At 50.7% G+C, this 22,184-nt stretch overlaps 1 protein-coding gene across 4 annotated transcripts in view; it reads right to left on the bottom strand.

Annotated features, from left to right (window-relative positions):
• HIPK2 (homeodomain interacting protein kinase 2) overlaps positions 1-22,184 on the bottom strand; it is a 178,767-nt gene that overhangs the window by 103,941 nt on the left and 52,642 nt on the right. For all 4 annotated transcript variants that reach the window (XM_036329012.1, XM_036329013.1, XM_036329015.1 and 1 more), the window contains exon 2: positions 17,353-18,436. In XM_036329012.1, coding sequence (XP_036184905.1) covers positions 17,353-18,436 — 1,084 coding nt within the window. The remainder of the gene's footprint in view (positions 1-17,352; positions 18,437-22,184) is intronic.

The raw sequence follows: 22,184 nt of genomic DNA, 5'->3' as shown, positions 1-22,184 counted from the left end.
ACACACTTCCACAGCATTTCCTCTTCAGAGAGGTTAGTGTTTCTCTGCGTTTCCACGGGCAAGGCACTGCATATGTGAATTTCATAAGACAGTGTGATTACCCCTGATGCAGGGATCACAAAGGTTAAGTAACTTGCCCAAGGACACACAGTCAGTGAGCTGCTGAATTTTAGCTCAGCTGTGCCAACTCTGAAATCAACTGTACCATATACTTTAGAAATACTAAAATACCATAAATATTACCCTCCTCCCCCCCCCCCCCAGACAAAGTTTAGTGTCTCTTATGAGACAGAGGAAGAAGGGGTGGGGTGGGGAGGAGGGTAAGGGGGAGAGCACACTGCGCCACAGAGGCGGCCGGCCGGGCTCTGGGAATGCCTGGCTCATTGCACACATTGCACCTGCTATTCAGGTGTTATCATGCTCATCAGAGCAACACAACCTTCGCTTTTACACACCAGGGCCTCAAGGAAGGCTAGGAGAAAGTTGTTCTTTCTTTTCAAATCCAGGGGGAAAATGTCTTTACTGTTTTACCCTAGCACCAGGAAAGTATAAATCATCCTAAAAATTTTGCTTCTGTAGGGATTTTTAAATCAGCTCTTATAGCTACTAACACCAATACAGCTCTCAAAGCTACTGACAGTCTAGCTGGCATTTTAAACAATTCTAGGTCCCATTACAAATAAGGCAAAAAGGGCCTGAATCTCCATGCCCAGGGAAATCTCATCCCAGGCCAACTTCTCAGCCTGGAAAAGTTCCTTCTCCTTCTAAAATTTAATTTGTTGGGGTGAAATTCACATAACATAAATGAACCACTTTGAAGCGAACTATTCGGTGGCATCCAGTTCATTCACGTGGTTATGCAACCACCACCTCTATCTACTTCCAAAGCTTTTCTCTCACTCGGAACAGAACCCTTCCCCCACCCAGCAATCCCACCAATCTCTGCATTTTGTCTTTATGGCTTCATCTGTCCTGGATGTTCCATATACAGAGAATCACACATGTGATCTTTTGTGCCTGGCTTCTTTCACTCAGCACGTGCTGTGAATGTGCATCCACACTGTAGCATGTGTCAGCACTTCATTCCTCTTGATGGCTGACTAATATCCCACTGTATGGATCGGCCACAATTTGTTAAATATCCACCCACGGATGGACAGGTGAGCGGTTTCCGCCTTTTGACTGCTGTGAATACCACTGCAATAAACGCACAAGTATTTGTTCGAGTCCCTGTTTTCAATTCTTTTGGGAGTGAACTTGCTGGGTTATGGGGTGATTTTATGTTTAATTTTTTGAGGAACCACCATACTACTGTTTTCCACGGGAGGCTGCACCAGCAATGTATAAAGGTTCCTGACAAAGTTCTTTTAAATACAGCAAATTTATGAAAAAAAAAAAAATTCCTGAAATGATTTTCATTAATGCTGGCCTTTGTGGCTCATAAGAAGCTTAGGGGATTTATATAATAGCTTTCCTTTCACAGGCCTTGTGAAATCTCTAATCCTCCAACCCCACCATCCAGTATGGAGAATATGTTAACCACCAGGGCCACACAGACACTGACAATCTAGCTCGTTGCCCGGGACTAAAACCCAGGACACAATTACAAAACAAACGTAAGTCCCAGAGTCCCTCAAATGCAAGGGAGCGTAAGTACAGCTTTGAAATGCAGCAAGATTTACAGCAGACGAGGGAGAGGGAGAGACGCGTGGACAGCGGAGCGGCCCAACACTGACGGAGAGAGAAAGGAAGCTGAGTGAGACCCGAAGGCCGGGTGTGATAAGAAAGACAATAACCGGCGAAGACCACTGAGGCCCACAGCCCATCTCGATCAGATTCAATGTCCTGCCTTAAGGATGCGGGTGCCGGGCTCTGTTGGCGCGGGGGGTGGGCAGCAAGCACTGTGACAGGGAGACGCGAAGAGAAGAGCCGGATCCTCCACCTCCCTCGCCAGCCCAGGCACCGGCTCATTTCCCGAGGGCTGTGGGGGGCACATCTCCCGCAGAAGAGCTCCCCTCCGCCTGCTATGAAAGGCAATGTTGTCATGTTTCCTCAAACATGTTCAATTTCTGTGGCAAAACACATCCAGCCATTCTCACAGTGTGCAGGCAAAATGGAAAGTCTTTAGGCGTGGTGGGTCTTGCCCGATGGAAAGCGGAATACCCTGAATATGCATTGGCCCTCCCCGCTTCCTCTCTAGCACCGGGCGAACTCGACCAGGCTTAGGCTGAGCGTGCGTTCCTTCCGCAGCAAGAAGTCCGACTTAGTGCACAGCCTGCGGCCAGAGGGCAGGGCAAGGCAGGGCCTGCGCTGGGCTTGGCTGCGCCCCACTCGGGTCCCTCCGCGCCGCGCACCGGGCGACCACCCTGTTCTAAGGTTGCGGAGCGCTTGAACTTCAGTGAGCCTGTGAACGGATTGCTCTCCACCTGGCATGGCAGTTACCTGCATCCAACCTTTTTGTTTTTAGGGGTAAGCTCTTGGGGTTCAGGCTAACCGTGCCTGAATCCGCTGCGGGCCCAGCCGGCGGGGCATGCGCAGAGGTGCGGCAGCCCCGCCGACACACAACACACGTGTGCACTGAGGCTGTGCGTCCACGCCGCCGGGTCTGCCACAGCCTCTGCGTTTCCGAGGGGGCGCAGCCACAGGGCTGTCCAGCACGTGGAGGCCGCCATGTTGCACTCCCACCCCGACAGGGAGAGAGGGAGCAACATGCAAAACGGACTGGTATGCAAATCGTGTCTGTGCAGAACCGAGCAGGGCCTCCCAGCACGAGGGGCAACACTTGCTGGGCGCCCTCTGTGTGAGGGTGGGAGGCAGGAGGACAGACAGGCGACTGCTTAGATCAAACACATTCCTGGGCCTGTCCAGAGGGGCTGCAGTGGTTCTCGACCTGTGGGTCGCGACCCCTTTGGCGGTCGAACCACCCTTTCACAGGGGTCGCCTAAGACCATCCTGCATATCAGATATTTACATTACGATTCATAACAGTAGCAACCTTACAGTTATGAAGTAGCAACGAAAATAATTTTATGGTTGGGTCACAACATGAGGAACTGTATTTAAAGGGCCAGAAGGTTGAGAACCACTGGCTAGACTAGAGGCTATCCCTCTGCATTCTCGGGATTTCGCCTCAGCCCAGGGTCCTCGATGCCCCTAGCTTTCCGCAGGGGTCAGAAGTCGCCTGGACAGAGTGGGACACACAGGCTGCATTCATGGCTTGGTCATTAGCACATGGGTGATTCCAGGCAAGGCACTGACCACACAGTGAGATGCTGCAGGATCTACACTCAGACACAATGATAGCCACATAAAGCCAGCTCCTGGAACACTCCAAAGGTGTCACCATAGTAACCAAAGGCCCCGGCAAATACTAGTTCAAACTTCCGTTCAGTTCACATAGAGAGCTATGCACCCAACTTACTAAATGGCTATTTCCTGTGGGTGAGTATACACTTCATTTTCTGAAATCTGCATTTCTACAGTTAAACCTCCCACCAATGTCGGCCTAAACAGGATCTTGCTTCTTAATTTGTTTCTCATGTGGGACTTTCTGGACATTATTCCCCCTCACAGGAGGGGGTTGTGGCCACTTGGCACCTCTGCTAATTTCTTTGGTGCCTTCACGTTCCTGAGACTTTCTCCCAAATGGGTGTGCCCACAAGCTGTTCTTTCCAAAGAGGCTGCCGCACAAGCCCCCAAAACAGGGGTGGTGGCCGGGGGCATCTGCAGGGTCACACCCGAGGTAGGTGTGTGATATCGCTCGCCGAAAACAGTGTCGGAAACAAAGCAATGAGAGGAAGATATGGGCTTTCTATACAAACCATGACACAGAATCTAAACATAAAACATTGGAAAACATTTTAATGGCACATTTCTCAGAGAAAAAATCTATCTTAAACCTTACTGGTTCTGTCAGCGCCAGCAGAAACCTCATTTGGATCTGCATGGCCCCAAATTGGGAGTCACACACAAATACATTTCTTGCAGGGGCAGCCTTGGCATATGACAGTAAAGCAATTAACTGGCAACATTCTGAAAGCCAAATGTTTGCTTAACGGTGTCCCCCTGGTGTGTTAGTACAGCGATGCCTGGAGGCTTCTCATCTCCTGCTGATGTGTCCACCTGGATTAGCTTGGGAGAACCTTGGGAATGCAAACAGGTGTAAGGAAGAGGAGAAAAAGAAAAAGCCAGATATAGAAAAGGGGGGGCCGCAGGTCATGGCAAGAAACACTAATATATTTACGGTCCCCACTATGCACAGGACACGGAGGGGCTACGTGAAGCTGAGCACGTGCTTCAAGCTCAGCAGACCCTCGCGGTGGCCAAGGTCCTGGTGTGGAAGGCCATCTGACCAGTGAGCTGAGGAAACAGCACCTCTGGGAGGCTGAGACTCATCCTGTTACCCAGCTGGCGGGTGCTGAGACCCAGGCCTCTGTCTCCATGCCCCTTCCCTAGATTAAGCTGGTGGCGGCCAGTCATGTCAGCTCACCGTGAGACTGGTTGATGGCACCCCAGGAAGTGTACAATTTCCGTGGAGAGCAAATGGATGAATGAATGACTAACAAGACAGATTACACCAAGTCCAAATATTCTGAAGGAGAAGAAATCACTTCTGGTTGTGGCAAACTGGGCACGTGAGTGGGGCAGGGCTGGATTTGGGATGTGGGCGGGGTGGGGGGGGGCACCCTAAGCCGAGGAGCAGAGCGGGCTCCTGGCAGGCTGGGTGCTGAGCCACGTGGGGTGAGGGGAAGGCTGGGGCCTGCAGATCAGGACTTTGAACTCCAGTTAGAAACCGGGATGTGGGAGCCCGAGCAGAGACAGTGGAAGCAGCAGAGTCAGGGGAGGGGTTCCGGGGAGAGTCTCCTGAGAAAGGAGGGGGGGCATTTAAGAGCAAGGACAGGCAGTCTCAACGCTCCTCAGAAGGAACGCAGAGAGCGCAGCCCGAGTCCACGATGGGTGGGTCAGTGGCGAGGCCCACACGGTGATGTGGCCATGAGCTCAGATCTGCAGAGGACTCTGTGGAGTGACAGTCTCAGGCTGCGGACCGCCTTGCTTCTTCCAAGGAAAGAAGTTCAAGCTCCTGTCAGTGGGGAGGGAGAGGGAGGAAGGTGGCTCTGTGCCCAGCTTGCGCTTGGGCCACAGCCCAGTTACTGGGGTGCATGGCCTCGGTCATTCTGTTGGGAACTGCCTCATCTAGCTGCCGATGCAGGGGCCCCTCTCCATGGCCCATCACTGAGAACAAACCTATTGCATCCTATTCCTGCAAAACCAGCTACTTCTCTGTGATAACCATGAAAATCCTCTTGCATGGGAGACTGGCTGCAGGGAAAGGCTGGTTTTGGAAAAACTATCTGGTTTCATACATGAGTGCTGGCCATACTATGACAATGTCAGAGCCAAGGGCAGGACCTTGTAGGCACGAAAAGGCTAGATGCGCAACTCCACACAGACTTACTCTTCTTTTCTGGAATTCCAAAGTCCTGGTGTGTCAGAGGTAACAGTTTGTCATATCTCTGTTTCTAATGGTTGCTGCCCCTAACTTTCAGAGGACAAGTTCGTGACCTACACAGTGAAACAGCATGTAGAGTAAAGAAGCTGCCTGATAGCAGTATTTCCGTCACCAGCAGCTGGTTATTCTCAGACTGGTTTCCATTGGTTCCCCTGCCGAGCTGTTTCCAGAAGTGATTGTTACCCGCTGGCCATCCTGTTACAGGATGGACAAAGATATCTCTTTTACCCAAATGCCACACAGCAAAACAAAAACAGGAAGGAAAACTAGGCAAGATAAGGCTTAAGGATTTAATATTATCAACAATTTCCTTAGAGGTCTTTAGGGGTAAACAGATTTCAAATTAAAAAGATTCTTTTAATTTAATTTTTAAAGATAAGACCACCATAGATTTATGTATTTATTTTTAAAATATGTTTTTATTGACTTTAGAGAGAGGGGAAGGGAGAGGAAAAGAGAGAGAAACATCAATGTGAGAGAGAAACATTGATCGGCTGCCTCCTGTACACACCCTGACTAGGGATCCAACCCACAACCTAGCTATGTGCCCTGACCGGGAACTGAACCAGCGACCTTTCACTGCATGGGGCAATGCTCAACCCATGAAGCCACACAGGCAAGGGCTAATTTAATTTTCTGATGTGAGTTTTATGAATGTCAGGCGATGTGTAGATTTGTGTGACCACAATCAGGACAGAGCAGCCCCCTCGCCCCAGGATCACCTGGCTGCCACTTAGGGAGACATCCGGCGTTCACAGTGAGAACATCTGACTCTCGGTGCCAGAGCTATTTGCATTCTAGGGGGTCACACTCTGTGCATTTTTATTTGCCAACATAAGTTCAAATTTACAAAGGGACGAGGACTCCGCTGGAGGTCACCGGATGGCAAACTGGCACTAACATGAGTTTGTACCTCATGTTCTGGCCAACCCTCCCCCCCTTTTTTTGTGGTCAACATTTACATAAATAAGGTTGTCGCCTAGAGGGAACACTTCCCAGTCACATGACTCAGGAGCAGAAGGGGCTCCAAATGCGGGAGCTTAGGGACCAGTCGACCTGCTGCAAATGAACACACCCCCACATCCACCACACACGCACATAACACACATATCCAACACATACTCACACACCCAACACAAACATCATACAACAACACACACATCACATGTGCAGTGCACACCGACATACGCTGCCTTCAGGGGAGCCTTTGCAGAGAGCCTTCAGTATCACTCCAGTCCTGGCGCCTTGACCCTTCTGATGTGGCAGAGATGGGGTGGATGCAGGAAGCCACGGCGGGTATCAAACGCCATGTCACTGCAGGAGGCTTCCAGGGCACGGCCTCCCACTCTCCTGAGACCTCTGTGCCAGCCCAAGAGCACAGACTTCACCGTGAAACTTGCAGTGTGCCTGGCCGGCTGCGGCCTTTCTCCCCACATCGCCCTCCCAACCCAGGGGAGAGAGGTCCCCTTCTCCTCAGGTGTGAACCCCTTCTCTGCTGGGCTGGACCCCATCCCTCCTGACACCGGAGGAAACTCATTAAACTCACTCCAAACACGTGGACCCTCATGAGCCTGAAGTACAGTGCTGGGCCTCCATGTGTCTACCGAGATGAAAAAGAAATGAAACATGATCCCAAGAAGCTTGGGAATGCTGGGGGTGTCGGCGGCGAATAATGATACCAGGCCAAATAAAAGAAATGCTAAGCCACAGGCACACAAAGTGTGAAGGGAGCCCAGGGCAAGCACGATGGTTGTTAACGACACACAGGCTGTGTGCCGGGCAAGGAGCACACAGGTGAGTCATGCACACGTGCTGAGCTCATTGAATCCTTATAACAACCCAGGAACTGCTGTCATAAGAGAGCAAAGAGCCTCAGAGAGGTTTGGGAACTTGCTTGAAGTCACACAGCTATAAAGCAACGAATCTGGAATTCAAGCCCAGGTGTGTCTGCCACATATAGTCCTGGTGATAAGAACAATGACAACGGCAGCAGCAGCAGTAAAAGTGATAACGGCAGCTACCATTTACTGAGCGCTTCCGTGTGCCAGGCACACGGGGGGCAGTGCAGCCAGCCCTATTCTCTGTGGGAGATCTGTGCTCATGAGTACAGAGTTACAGGGCACACGTCTAGCATGTCCACGGTCTCGAAAGCAGAAAAGCAGATGAGAGGCCAGAGGCCCTCAAGGCTGCTGGTCGGGGCTTCCTGCGCTCAGCCCTGCTCTGTGCCGGGAAGTCACTTCTCATCTCCTGAAAAGGGAGAATGGGACATGACAGGTGTTGGCTGATTTCGGGGAACTAATCTGCTAAATGCCGAGTCAGCTGTCTTCAGGTTTTAAATTGAAATCTCACAGGTGAAAAGACGAGAATGAACATTTTTGGCGAGATGTATATGCTCCCCAAGAGGCTGATGGTCGGGCCCGGAGGACCCGGGGTTCTGAGATGCCAGGTGCCATGTGCCCAAGGTTGTGGTGAACAGAGGAAGGACTTGTGTGCGAGACTACAGGAAACCGACCATGTGAGAGTTTCTGGTGTGTGACAGTGTGAGTTAAGCTATAAACAGATGAGGCCACTGGCACCATTCATTCATTCATTCACCCATTCTTTCACTCATTCATTCATTCCGCCAGTTAGTCATGCACTCATTCCACAGAGGAGCCTTGGGGAACGGCGTCTACAACAGGAGAAGAGCAGTTCACTCCACCTCCCTCCCGTTTCGGACAAACGCACATTCCGGGCCCTCTGGCCCCCGCTCGGGCATTCTCCCTCAGAGCCCAGCCTAATCCCGCTCTCGCTGGCAGGCCAGCCAGATAAAAAAGGAGGGTGGGGCAGAGGCAAGATTTATTATTGCTACCTTTTATGTCAGACCCCAACCTCCCCCAAACCAAAGGTCATCTCTGAATTCGGAGCCTACAGTCCTTAAATCTGCCCAGGATGGCATTTCCCCTTGACCCCCTTCCCATCTGCAGGGCCGCATGTGTCACGTGTGATTGGGTGGGCGGACAAACACGGATGCCCGGCACAGTGCTGACGCTCTCGCTCTAAGGCCTCCGGAAACGCATGCCACTGTCACTCTGGTTTCAGGGTCTGTCCTGTGGCCACTGCACCCTGCTTTCTGCCCCACAGGCTCCCCGAGTCTGCTCCAGCCTCCCCACCCCCTACCCCAGCTCCCACACGGCTCGGCTCTCGCACAGGCATGGGAGAGTTAACACGCTTGCTCGAGGGCCCTCAGTCCCCCACCCTTCGGGGCACGATGCCCTTGGAGGTAGACTGGAGCAGCCCCCCTTCCCTTATTCCTGCTTCAGGAAATCTTCTCTCAAATAGACACCTGTACCCAAGCCCTGTGTCAGGCTCTTTTTTTGGGGACACCCAACCTCAGACAATCACTGCCACAATGTCACCATCTCCATCTCTGTGCAGGAACCAGGGCCATACCCCGATACCAACGCCAGCAGCCATGATCCTCCATCGGCTTTGAGACCCGGTGAGCCAGCAGCCGATGGGGCTGAGGGAGAAGGGGAACTTCACCAGCTCAGAAAAGCTGTGCTGGCCGCTCACTTCTCCTCTGGGGAGCTCAGTGAGGGAGGGGAAAGGATGGCCAAACAGGTTTGGGCATGTAGTTGGCATGTGCCAGGGTGATGCAGAGACCCGCTGTCATGGAGAAGCAAGGGCAGGAGGGAGAGCACCCAGGACGTAGGATACACACGTGGCCCAAAGAGCCAGGGAGAACGGGCAAAGCCATTCAAGGATGCCATGCTCTGCCTTCTCAGTTTAACGAGAGGACAGCAGAGGCCGACACGCCCAGCTGCCGGCTCCCCGGGGACCGCTCATTCCATTACAGCTTTGGGGCAGAACTGCACAGCCCAGGGCACGCCTACTCATTTCTAGAAACCTCAGCACAAAGCACAGCGCCTGGCATATCTTCGGAATTAAAAAAATTACTCGTTCGATGCATAAATGAGGATTATAGCTCCAAAAGCAGCTGTGGCCACAGGGAGAGTTCAATAGCTACTTAGCAGAAGGGGCCACATCAACTGTGAATTATGCGGAAAGGAGTGTATACTTATGTCTCCCCTCGTGTTCATCTGCTCTCCTCCCCAACTCCGCCCTTCTCAGACCACCCACTGGCCAGTTCACCCACCCACATGACCTCTCAGTGCACTCGCCAACTATGATTTTTTTTTTTTTCAGAGAGAGAGGAAGGGAGAGGAATAGACAGATAGAAACATTGATGAGAGAGAAACATCATCGATCAGCTGCCTCCTGCATGCCTCCCACAGGAGATCGAGCCTGAATTCCAGGCATGTGCCCTGACCGGGAATCGAACCAGTGGCCTCTTGGTTCCTGGGTTGACGCTCAACCGCTGAGCTACACCAGCCGGGCTCACCAATTATTTTTGATCTTCACTGTCACCACCAATGGGGCATAAAGGGTCGGACCACAAGTAACAGCTGACCCCCAGAGGGGCTACCCACCACCCAGAAGAAAGGTCAACAGCTTGAAGCCAGGCTGCCACCAGTGGCCCCACTTCACCCGCCGTGGCATTCAGTTCACCCCCGTGGGTGATGGACTTGGAATCCAAGCCTTTTGGAGCAACAGTTCTCAGAGGATAGGATGGTGAAGAAGAAGATGATAAAGATGATGGTGATGGTGATGACAACGACAATGATGAATAGGGTAGGAGGAAACTTCTGGAGATGATGGCTCTATTTAAGGCATAGATTGTGGTGATGATTTCATGGATATTCACCTATCTCCAAGCTCACCAAGTGTTCACGTTAAATACCCACAGCTTCTTGTATGCCCATCATACCCCAATAACGTGAAAACGGGAAAGAATTAGCTGCAGAGCTTGTTTAAAAGTCCCTGCTCCACCCCAGAGAGCCTGTTCCTTAGATTTGTTTTGCGACCCAGGGATCTCCATTTTTAACCAGCACCTGGTGGCTCTGGACAGGAGGGTCCTGGGATCGCACTTTGAAAACCACTAGTTTATGCCTTGAGCCAAAGAGTGGTTCCAGCCCTACCGTCCTCAGGTTTGGGGCCATGTAGTTGGCAGCAGGGCAGCAAGGCAGAAAATTGGGCCAAGTTTCTGGGGCATTAACACTTCTGAACCTGGGCCCTTGGTCTCTGGGGACCTCAGGTTGGCTCATGTGACGTGTGAAGGCATGAAGGTATTTCAATGTCTCTGAAGTGGTGCGTGTGTGTCCTTCCATGTATGTATGTTTGTTGCATGTGTCTGTGTGCCTCCCTCCACGTGGTCAGCATCTGTTAGAACTGAGTGTTGGCTTCTGTCACCAACGTGCTCACAAGTACACCTACACCTATGCCTGTGTATGTCATGTGTGGGTTTACACTGTGTTATGAGAGAGAGAGAGAGAGAGAGAGAGAGAGAGAGAGAGAGAGAGAGGGAGGACTGGAGCACCTGGGCAGAGATACACTCAAATACATGCAGAGCTTCCAACTTAAAAGTTAACAGCTGCAATGGATTATCTAACTTTCAGGTCTTTTGAATCAAACCGAACTTCTAGTCCAGTGGTTCTCAACCTTGGCTGCACATTAGAATCACCTGGGAATCTTTTTAAAATCCTGATTTCTGGGCCTCATCCTCCGGAAATTCTGTTTCTTTGTTACTAATGTTGTGGCCCTACCCCATAACAAAGAAATAGAATTTCCAGAGGATGAGGCCCAGTAATCAGGCTTTTAAAAAGATTCCCAGGTGATTCTAATGTGCAGCCAAGGTTGAGAACCACTGTTCTAGTCAGTCACCCTTTATACTTTACTAGAGGCCTGGTGCACAAATTTGTGCACAGGTGGAGTCCCTCTGCCTGGCCTGTGATTGGGTCCAATCAGGTCCATGGGAGGTTGGCCAGGGGGGAGGGGCCGATGGGGCCTGGCAGGCGGGGTGGGGGGTGGGGTGGGGTCATGGAAGATTGGCTGTGGGAGCGCACTGACCACCAGGGGGCAGCTCCTGCATTGAGCGTCTGCCCCCTGGTTGTCAGTGCGCGTCATAGCGACCGGTCGACAGGTTGTTCAGTTGCTTAGGCTTTTATGTATATAGATAATCTGCACAAGCTATGCAGTTTTTAAAACTACCATACGGCTTTATAAAGCTATGCCCCTCTTTTGAAGTGACTTAGAATACAGGTACACCTTGGAGATACTGCAGATTTGGTTCCAGACCACTGCAATAAAGTGAGTGTAGTAATAATGAGAGTTGTCATTTTTTCTGCTCTTGCCTTCAATTTGTAAAAACTGCAACATCTGTGTAGCGCAATAAAGTGGAGCGCAATAAAGAGAGGTCCGCCTGCTAACCATTCTGGAATATGCCATGTGCCCTGTTGATGGGGAAGAGATCACGGATGGTTCCCAGTCTGGATAATGAGGCCAAGGTCAACCCGCAGGAGAGAAAACTGTCCTCTGGCCACAGACTGAACCCTGGCCAACTGTCTCATAAACACAGCCCAGTCATAATGGGGTCCAGATGCAGGCGTGTGGATAATGACTCAGTGGAACAGTTCGCTGGGGACACACAGGGCCAGGATTGCAACTAAAGTCGCCCGACTCCGCAGAGCCTGTTACTCAGTGGCTGAGGTGGGATCCAAAACCAGGTCCTGAAGTGACAGAGCTTCAGAACTTTTCTCAACAAACAAAAGACAGCAAAACAAACAAAGATTCCCTCTAGGCCACCCCTGTAATCACAGTACAGAACAGTTAAAAGGACTAAGTGTTCACATTTATTCTTGAGGTGGGGGGAGGGGGGGGTCTCCCATTATAATCTAGGGCCTCTTCCCTTTATTCCCGAATAACTACTTTTATTGCCTCCTAGCCTCTGAATTCTCCCTAATGTCTTTTTTTTTTTAATATATTTTATTGATTTTTTACAGAGAGGAAGAGAGAGAGATAGAGAGTTAGAAACATCGATGAGAGAGAAACATCGATCAGCTGCCTCCTGCACACCCCCTACTGGGGATGTGCCCGCAACCCAGGTACATGCCCTTGACCGGAATCGAACCCGGGACCCTTCAGTCCGCAGGCCGACGCTCTATCCACTGAGCCAAACCGGTTTCGGCCCTAATGTCTTTTTGTTTTTTCCATTCCAATCGATTAACCTCATTAATATCCTTAACTTCATGAAATTACTCCTTGTTAAATCCAAGCTCCTCAAGCCTTCATCAAAAGCGCCATGGTCAGACATCACCCACCTAACCCCTGTTTTCCAGCTCAAGCCTTCAACTCCTTCCAGGTCTCACCATTTCCCGTATTCCCTTATTTATTCCAATCTTCTGGCTCCCAGGTCCCCCAACCCCATCTCGCATTTCCTTTAAGACCTACCTCAATGTAGCTCTTGCTCTATAACCCTTCCCTATTGACCCATCTTGCAAAATCTATCCTTGACTTTGAATTCTTTAACTGGTTTCCTCATCATTGGTTCCCTAGAGTCTCAATGAATATCTGCTGAATGACCTGATCAAACATTTGCAATATCAAAACATCCGAATTAGACTCTAGGCAGTCTGCTCGTGTCTTTAACCTCCACAGAGAGAGCGTACACGCCTCAAGGTCAGAGCTCATGCCTTATCTCGTACCCTGCAGTAGATCTACCACAGGACACACAGTAGGAACCCAATGGACATCAGATGAACTGAACTGAATTATATATCTCCACCCCCACCTAAAACAACCATGGAATCAACTTGAAGATAGTCTCTGCAAGCAAGAGAGTCAGACAGAAAGGTTAGATTATTATGAAAAAGTAGGTTGCTGGCCATTTTTTATGTCCTAAATTTTGATGCCCATTTTTTTTTGGGGGGGGGGGTGTGTCCTAGTAATGATCATAAGTACTTCAAATTAAGTATACTAGACAAGAGTACTTTTTAAAAAATATTTTTTATTGCTTTCAGAGAGGAAGGGAGAGGGAGAGAGAGATAGAAACATCAATGATAAGAAAGAATCATTGGTTGGCTGCTTCCTGCATGCCCACACTGGGGATCGAGCCTGCAACCCGGGCATGTGCACTGACTGGAAACCGTGACCTCCTGGTTCATAGGTCAACGCTCAACCACTGAGCCATGCCGGCTGGGCTAGACAAGAATATTTAAAAAAATATATATATCAATGTACTGTCTCTGTTCCAAAAACATAACTGGCACCAATGCAGAGTCAAATAGGGAAATGGCGAGGGCTTCCAAGGTGAGGTGACAAACAGGATCACCTACACCTCCTTCCTTAGGGAGAACACCTGAAAGGTGACACCACTGAGAAAACCCTTCCTCCCCTGAGCAGTGTTCCTCAAACAGTGGCCTAAGGCAGACCACCTCACCTTCAGTTCTGTGTGTGTGTGTGTGTGTGCGCGCTTTCTCAGGGGACACTCCGTCTGGAGAGGCTGGTGCCCTGGGTTTGGGGCAGGACCTTGGCAGAAATCTGTTTTTAACAAGCTCTCCAGGTGATTCTTGTGCATAATAAAGCTTGAGAACCAGGGCGATGACACTTAACCCTGTAACTGACCTTCAAATTGGAAGACGATCCCCAGGCATCAACTTAAAAAACTAAAAATGCAGCCTTTGTTTTTTTTACACACAACCAGGCTTGCCTGACAGAATACCTACAGCAAGATGCCCCCAACCTCGGCCACGCAAATGGCTAACAGGTAGGGAAACAGTTCACTCCCTCCGCCCCACCTGCTTGTCCAGGTGCCCCAGGCTGCGGACAGGAACCTCTCTTTATATCCACTGTTTCCACATCACTAGGCAGGGACCAGACGCTTGATACTGTCCCATGTAAAACAGGGAGGGACACGGAAATGCTCTCCCCTTTGAAAGTGAGAGGTATGGGGGGAGAGAGGGTGCACCCAGCTCAGACATGGGGGATCCTGGGAAACCAAGCCCTGGTGTCTGCTTGGATCCGTAGCATAAGGCACCTTCCCCCAGGCAGCTCTACCCCAGGCAGCTCAAGCACAGGCACATTCTCTTAAGATGCAGATTAACAATGGACAACTGAAGTGCTCCACCCCACCCCACCCCTCTCCCCCATAAGAGGCCAGGCAATCAGGGAAAACCAACTTGATAAATGTGGCCCAGACTTGGCTGTCCCACAGCCAGGACTGTGCAGACATAGCAGAGACTGTCCTGAAACTCTCGGCAGCTACCCTGGGGCTCAGACGAGGGCCCGGGGCGGGGGGGGGGGGGGGGGGGGGGCACAGAATGGAGGAATAGGACACAGTGACCAATTCAGAGACATAGCATCATTTCAAGCAGAAAGGCTGGGCTGTGCCCTTGGAACCAGAGCTGGGCATGATGAGGGTGAGGGGCATGAGGACCAGAAGGGTGGACACTTGCTCTTTAGGCCAAAGCAACCACGAAGAAGAGGTTCTCCTCCTCAGAATGCTGGGCAACAGCCACTGAGGGGAAAGGCAGGGGATGCGGCACCAGGGCGCCTGGGAGGGAGTGGGGCAGAGGTGGAAAGTGGGGGCAGAGAGAGGAGAGGAGCATCAGCCAGCAGGCCTTCACCACCCCCGGAGATGTCCCTCCTGCCCCCGATTTCCCGAGTGGGGGTCCCAGGTACAGGGCACGAGGCGCAGACAGACAAGCAAAGTAAAACAGCGCCCATCTTGGGACAGGGCGGGAAGCGTCACATGGACACAGGGTGAGAAGAGAGAGCGCCTGAGGATCCCAAAGCCAACGCATGGGTTCGTCAGGCTTTGCCCTGAGTGTGCACTGCCTGTCAAGTGGCGCTGGTTAAAGTCTTCACAGGCGGCCATGCTCACTTTTCAGTAACTCGAATAAAGCCCGTTCTGTTCACTGAAAACACCGGGTATAGCTAAATCATAAAAGCCGAGCAGCCCGCCGTTCACCCTCAGTTCAGGCCGGGCCCCAGCAAGCAGCAGCCTGTGGCACGCTGAACCGGCCACCTAACGGCTCAGCGACCTCGGCAGCGGGAGCCATGGTGACCGCAATGACGCCACCGCGCTGCTTTCAGAGAACCCGCGCTGGCCCGCCCTCCTTCACCCCCGCCCCCAGGGACACACGGGGTCCCCCCTCTCCCTTCAAGCCCAGGGGCCTCGGCTGTGATGAGGATCGCCTGCTCCAGAGCAGAGGGAGCGGACAGGAAGGGAGTGAGCAGGAGGCAGCGGCAAGCCCGCTCCTCCCGGGAGATGCTCGCACCTGCACTGAGGGGGGAGGAATGGTGGGAAGGACGGACCAGGGGCCTCGAAAGGGAGCTGCTGTAGCTCAGGAAATGCCTCCTAAGGGGAGGGTGGGCCTAGGCGGGGAGACGAATAGCACAGGTGAGGGGTCTAGAGACCCGAGTCAGGAGGTGAGGAAGGTGAGGGGGGCGCGTGGGGGACCCTGCCTTGCAGGCTAGGCACGAGGCTGCAGGCTGCAGGCTGAGGGCTGGGTGCAGGGACTGGCCCGAAGGTCAGTGCATCAGTAACAAGGGGAGCTGGCCGGTGAGGTCCAGGTGATGCCAACGTGCCACCCACCGGCTCTCGCTTGCGTTCCAGCCGTTTCTCTGTGGCCGGGAAGGAAGTGCGGCGTCAAAGATGAGCCTGGGGTTCTGACAGGGCCGTCAGCCCTATCTTCTCATGGGAGTTTGGTTTTGTTTCCTGGCACCTTCCACCTTCACTGGACTGTTCAACATCACTCCAGGCACAGCCCCTCACCACCGCCACAGAACAGCCCGTCCTGTCCCCCTCACCCACTCCTTCCTGCGCCCACCACGGAGCTGTGTCACCACGTGCCACCATCCCAACAACCCCACGGGCTGGTGACCGATTTCCCGAGTGTACAGGTGAGGGAGTGGAGTCCCGGGGAAATGAGGCAGCAAGCCCAGGTCCCACAGCTTAGTCAGTGCAGGGATCAGGGTCAAGCCAGGCTTCTCACTCCAAAGCCAGTGCTCTCATCTGGTCCCGTCCCCCACCCTCCACCCTGCAGCACCGGGTTTCAACCCTGGCTGGGCAGTGGGATCCCCAAAAAGATGTGGATTCAGTTTGTGGAGATTGGGACCCAAGTTGGGTTACTTTTAAAAGTCTTGGGGTGATTTTACTGTGTAGCCAGGGTGGGAACCAGCATGCTGGAGACCCCAAGATTCCGGCACCAGCACGGAGGCTGGCTCAGGTGAGCAGTGAAGTCTCCTTGTGGAGTAAGTGAAGGAATGAAAGCTTTGCCCTTCCCTACAATTCTCCCCCCATCTTCCCATCATCCTGACCCAAAACTTGGCCTTCTCTCGCCAGGAGCAAGCCAACGGGCCCGAGGCATCTGTCCCTCCTTCGATCCCTCAAACATGGACATGTAAATGCCACCTTCTCAGAGCTTCATGTTCGTCCTGTTACCCCCTGCTGCTGTAACGCTTAGTGCTTGCTCCATCGTTAAGGACACAGTTGCATCCTCTTAGTCTGGTATTTAAGACAATCCTGCCCCAACTTATCCTTTCAATCCCAGCTCCCACGACCCCCAGATGCTCTGCTCTGGCCAGGAAGGGGTCCTCCTTGTCTCCGATGCGAATCTTGCATGTTCTTGCCACAGTGACTTCAATAATGCACGTCCCCCCCTCTCCTCCACCCATGTCTGGATCCATGAGGACCCTGCTCTGCATCTGCTCTTCACCGCACCCCCCAGGAGCCCTTTCCAACTCTGAACGTGTGTGCCAAGAACCTTACCTGGCTCCCTTCTACATGGCTTCCAATCACCATTCCCATGTGCACACGTCCCGATTTCCTGACTAAGTTCTGCTCACCAGAAGGCAGCACTGCAGGCATAGAAAGTTGTCTCCCCCGCAGTGACTAGCACTGCACATTCCCTGTGGCTGCCCCCGGCAGCCGGCATCTCCGGTCTCAGTGCAGAGGGTCTTACCTGTAGTATCTGGACTGCAAGTAGGTGGAACACACAGCCTTGGACACGTGACTGGCTGACCCAAAGTCGATGACCTTCACTCGGTATGGTTGTCTGGACGGATCCACCAGCATGATGTTTTCTGGTTTGAGGTCTGCATGGATAAGACCCAGGCTCTTCAGCTTCATCAGGGCTGTGGCTACCTGCTGGAGGACTGGGCGAATGTACTTGAGGGGCAAGGGACTAAACTTGTTCTGCTTCAGAAAGTCATAGAGGTTCTGCTCCAGCATCTCAAAGACCAAGCACGTGTGATTCTTGTGCTGGAAGCACTCGTAGGCCCGGACAAAGTTGTAGTCGTCAGCACTCTCTGTGCTCAGGCGGGCCAGGATGCTCACTTCGATCTGACCTTGCCGGGCATAGGACGGGTGGTTCTTCAGGATCTTGATGGCCACAATTTCATTGGTGCCCCTTTTCCAGCACTTGACCACTTGCCCAAACGTCCCTCGGCCCAGGAACTCTAAAACTTCGTACGTGTTGGTCATGGAGCACAGCACCTCATGCTGGACCAGCTGATAGTCGCCTTCACTGTTGGAGCCACTGTTTTTGGAGGTGGCAGTCGAAGTGGTGGCAGTGGCTACAGTGGCCCCGCTGGCATTATTCTGAATCATGGGTGGATGCTCTTCGATGATCTGCACGCTGCTTGTGTTCTCAATCTCCTCACTCTTACGCTTGAGTCCGCATTTTTGGTAGGTGTCAAGGAGGCTCACAGTGCTTCGACGCATTAGGTTATGTGGTCCGCCGAGGACTTGCCCAGTGACAGAAGTGCTGCTTGCTGATGTGACCACTATGTGCCCGGTGCTTCCTGGGAAGATGATGGTCTGCTCGTAAGGTAGGCTTGGGTTCGGGATGGGCAAGGAGGTGCTGACGGTTGTGGTGGCTGGCTGAGAAGGTGGCACGTTCTTGCTCTGGCTATACACTTTGCTGTGGGAGCCGTACCCAGTCATGTCCCAGTTGGAACTCGGCTCTACTTTCAATTTCTTCACACTACAGAAGGCACTTGATTGAAGGGTGTGAGGGGAGAAAACTTGCACATGTGAGGCCATACCTACAAGAGACAGAAAGGAGAAAATTAATATTTAGTTGCCATCGCATGAATAAACTCAGCAGATTCATTTCCGTTCTAAGCAGTGGCTGGGGCTATAGAACGTGTCCCCCAACTCACACAAGGTTGCAGAGGTGAATCTATTCCCTCCAGAAGCACATCTGGTCACTCAGTTTGTGGGGCCAAGCAGTTTGTTGTTCTACCTGACACCACCAGGAGGTGGGAGACTGACAGAGTCAGGAACATATTTAAGATGGAGACACAGAATTTGAATGTCAGGACTTTGTTCATTATATATATTACAAAAAATGTTTGTGATAGAAATGAATTCTTCCTCAATTCTCACTGGTTGCAATCCCAGCAAAACTGAAGGGTGTATTGTTATGCAATTGTTATGTGTGTTGTCCTCCATGGTCAGTTACTCTTTGTCCGAGTCCCTGAGTGTCTGGTTCAGCCATATGAAGAAACATCTTCCCACAAAGGTCCAATCATGGAACCACTCAAGACCTGCTAGCTTCTGGAAGATCCATAATTACCCCTGGGATCTTATTCTTAAGTTACTCTTAGATGAATTCTATAGGGTTGAGTAGATAAGCAGTTGGTTCAGCGTTTGCATTTAGATAGTCTAAAGCATTATAACAACCTTTTGGGGCAAGTGGGTAATATAATTCGTGGGTTTCAGTCACTAACTTTTTCTGCTAAATGCATATATCAATAAATTAATTCATCTAGAAAGTATTATTCCAGACCAACATCTCACCCACAATTTAGATAACCTCAGCATAACTCTGGAATAGTTGTGCAAGTTATAATTATGGTGATAGTAGAAATAAAAAAAATTCATAGAAAATGTATTAGGAAAAATAAGACAATGAGGAAGAATAAGTTATTTTTTTTAAAATATATTTTATTGATTTTAGAGAGGAAGGGAGAGGGAGAGAGATAGAAACATCAATGATGAGAGAGAATCACTGATTGGCTGCCTCCTGCACGCCCCATCCTGGGGATCAAGCCCGCAACCCAAACATGTGCCCTTGGCCAGAATCGAACCTGGGACCCTTCAGTCTGAAGGCCGACGCTCTATCCATTGAGCCAAACCAGCTAGGGCAAGAATAAGTTCTTAAAGGTGACAGTAGAAAAACACAGTGCCATCTTCTAAGCTGCAGTCATTAACATCTCTTATAAGTGGGTTTCCTATCAAGCACTGTTGGTGTTCAGCCATCCTGATGTCCGCATTTCTCTGACCCCCTCATGTTACCCAGAGTGGTATTTAACATTTTCATTTTCGCCCCATTGCCCATCACCCTAGTCCAGCCTCTCTCTCAGCAGGCCACCCACCTTCCACTTTGTCCAGAAGCCTAAGGTCAGCAGTTTGCTTTCCACCTTTATTCTCTTCCTTTCAAAACCTGGGTGGGCAAACTTTTTGACTCAAGGGCCACAATGGGTTCTTAAACTGGACCGGAGGGCCGGAACAAAAGCATGGTTGGAGTGTTTGTGTGAACTAATATAAATTCAAAGTAAACATCATTACATAAAAGGGTACGGTCTTTTTTTTCAATTTTTTTTAGTTTTATTCATTTCAAACGGCTGGATCCGGCCTGCAGGCCGTAGTTTGCCCACGGCTGGTCTACACCCATCCTCCACTCTCTCCTCTCCGTCTCAGGGGAAGAGGTGTCTCCTTTCCGACTTCCAAAGTTCCCCTGTTCTCATGATTCACCCTTTCCGATTTCTCTTGAACCCCATTCCCTCCACTGTCCTCTCTTTCTCCTACAACTTTTAATTTCTTCCTGTTGATGGGATCCAAGTCCTTAATGAATCAGTGGCTTAATCTCTGTCTTCTGTCTTCTCGTGTGTCACATACACATTCCCAACTTGGAAGGCAAGGGGAGTGATCGCCATATTCCCCCCTTTGCTTTGTTCTTTCTTCTCACCTGTAATCAGCGCTAGACCCCTGCTCTTTAAGGCTCCGTCCTTAATCCACTTCCCCGCCACCCCACATACACACCCTGTGAGACTGTCCTAGAGATAAATGACTTCCTGCCTAACCCAGTGGCCTTTCTTCAGTCCCTAGCCTTTCTCGGTGACCTCTCTGCAACATCTGATACTGCTGACCGGGCTTCCTTCTTGATGCTCTTATCTGCGTCTACTCGAATCTGTCGCCTCCTCCCTATCTCACTGCACGCTGCGCACGGGGTGGCTTCTTTCCGCTTCCTCCTTTAAAATGCTGGCATCTCCAACATTTTGACTCTTCTCTCTCTAGAAGATAGAATCCATTCAAACAGGTAGAACAGTCATCTCTACGCAGGCGACCCCCACACGTTTAGCACAGGCGAGGCTCTCCCTTGTACCTTCCAGTAATATATCTCTGCCTCCTGCTTCATCAAAGACTATCATCTAAAGGTCAACTCATTATCTTTCCTTAAAAATGTAGCCACCTCACCCTCCAACCTGTCATCCCCATTTCTGTTCATAAAATAGTCTTCTAGTCACTTGGTTCCAAAACTATGCATTTACCTTTGATGATTCTTCTTTGCCTCCATGGACAAGAAGAAGGTGCTAAGTTTTATTACCCTCTCCTTCTTCAAAATGTCTCTTACATCCATCTCTTTATTTCTGTTCTTGTTGCTATTTCATAGTTAAAACATTTACCACTTTCTAGTAGAATTAAAGCGAACATAGACACCTGCTTTTTCTGAGCGATCTTTCTTCTTCTGATTTGCCATATTCAGCCACCAGACTAACTTGCCCAGGATTTTTCTAAGCATGTCACTCCTCTGTCCAAAAACTCTTAATGACTTTTTCGTGTCTAGAAGATAAAGTTGAGGACTCTTTCACTCAGCATCATCACATTTTTATTTCAACTACCTGTTGGCTTCATCTCCAACTATTAACCTTCCTCAATCTTCAACTCTAATTAAGCTGTTTTACTGTTTTTAAATGCCTCTCAAACTTCCTACCTCCACACTTTTACACCATTCCTCCATCTGGCACGACTTCACTATTTCTCTCAACTTATCTAAAGACAAGACAATTCAGATCCCTCCCTTTCCCAGACCTTGCCAAGCCACAGTGGTTACTCTCAGCTCTCCCTTCCTATGGCATCTACCATATGTACCACCCATTTGGTCACAAAATGCATTTCTGCCCTGCAAACTCTCTTGTCTTATTGGATTGAACCATTTATCTTTCGTGCTGCTTAACTTTTTACACATTTAGGTCCTGTTTTCATAACCAGGCTAGATTCTGAGGGCAAGAACTACAGTTCATACCTAATACTTCGTTGTGGTTTCCCCAGCACTGAGCTGAGTTTATGATACATGGTAGGCACGCAGTTGATAGGAGAAAGTTCTCTAACTGGCCTGGTCTCCAAGAGCGAGCTTAGCTCTGGCTACAGAGTCACAAGCACTTATTGAACCTGGACGCACTTCTCCGGGAAGTACGGAAAAACCTGCTAAAACCTTTTCATCCTAAGCAAGACATTTCAAAAACTCAGGACAGTCAGCATTCAGGTTCTGCCTGTACTCTCCCTGGACATGCTCTGACTTCCCTACACCTGCTCTGAACCCTACCTGGAGCCTGATCCCCTAGATCTGACAGAGGCCTCTTTACTTGTCTGGATCCTGAACTCCAATATGTGTGATATGACTACACTTCTCTGTGCCTCCTTCCGCTCACAGGACTATTTCGGTTTGCTTCTTCAGAACCTGTGCTTGACCTGTTTCTTCCCACTGCTCTTTTTGTTCAAGTCAAC

Source organism: Myotis myotis, unplaced genomic scaffold (assembly GCF_014108235.1).
Source record: "Myotis myotis isolate mMyoMyo1 unplaced genomic scaffold, mMyoMyo1.p scaffold_m19_p_11, whole genome shotgun sequence".
In the NCBI taxonomy this organism is placed as follows: Eukaryota; Metazoa; Chordata; class Mammalia; order Chiroptera; family Vespertilionidae; genus Myotis; species Myotis myotis.
This window is presented reverse-complemented; position numbering and strand designations above follow the sequence as displayed.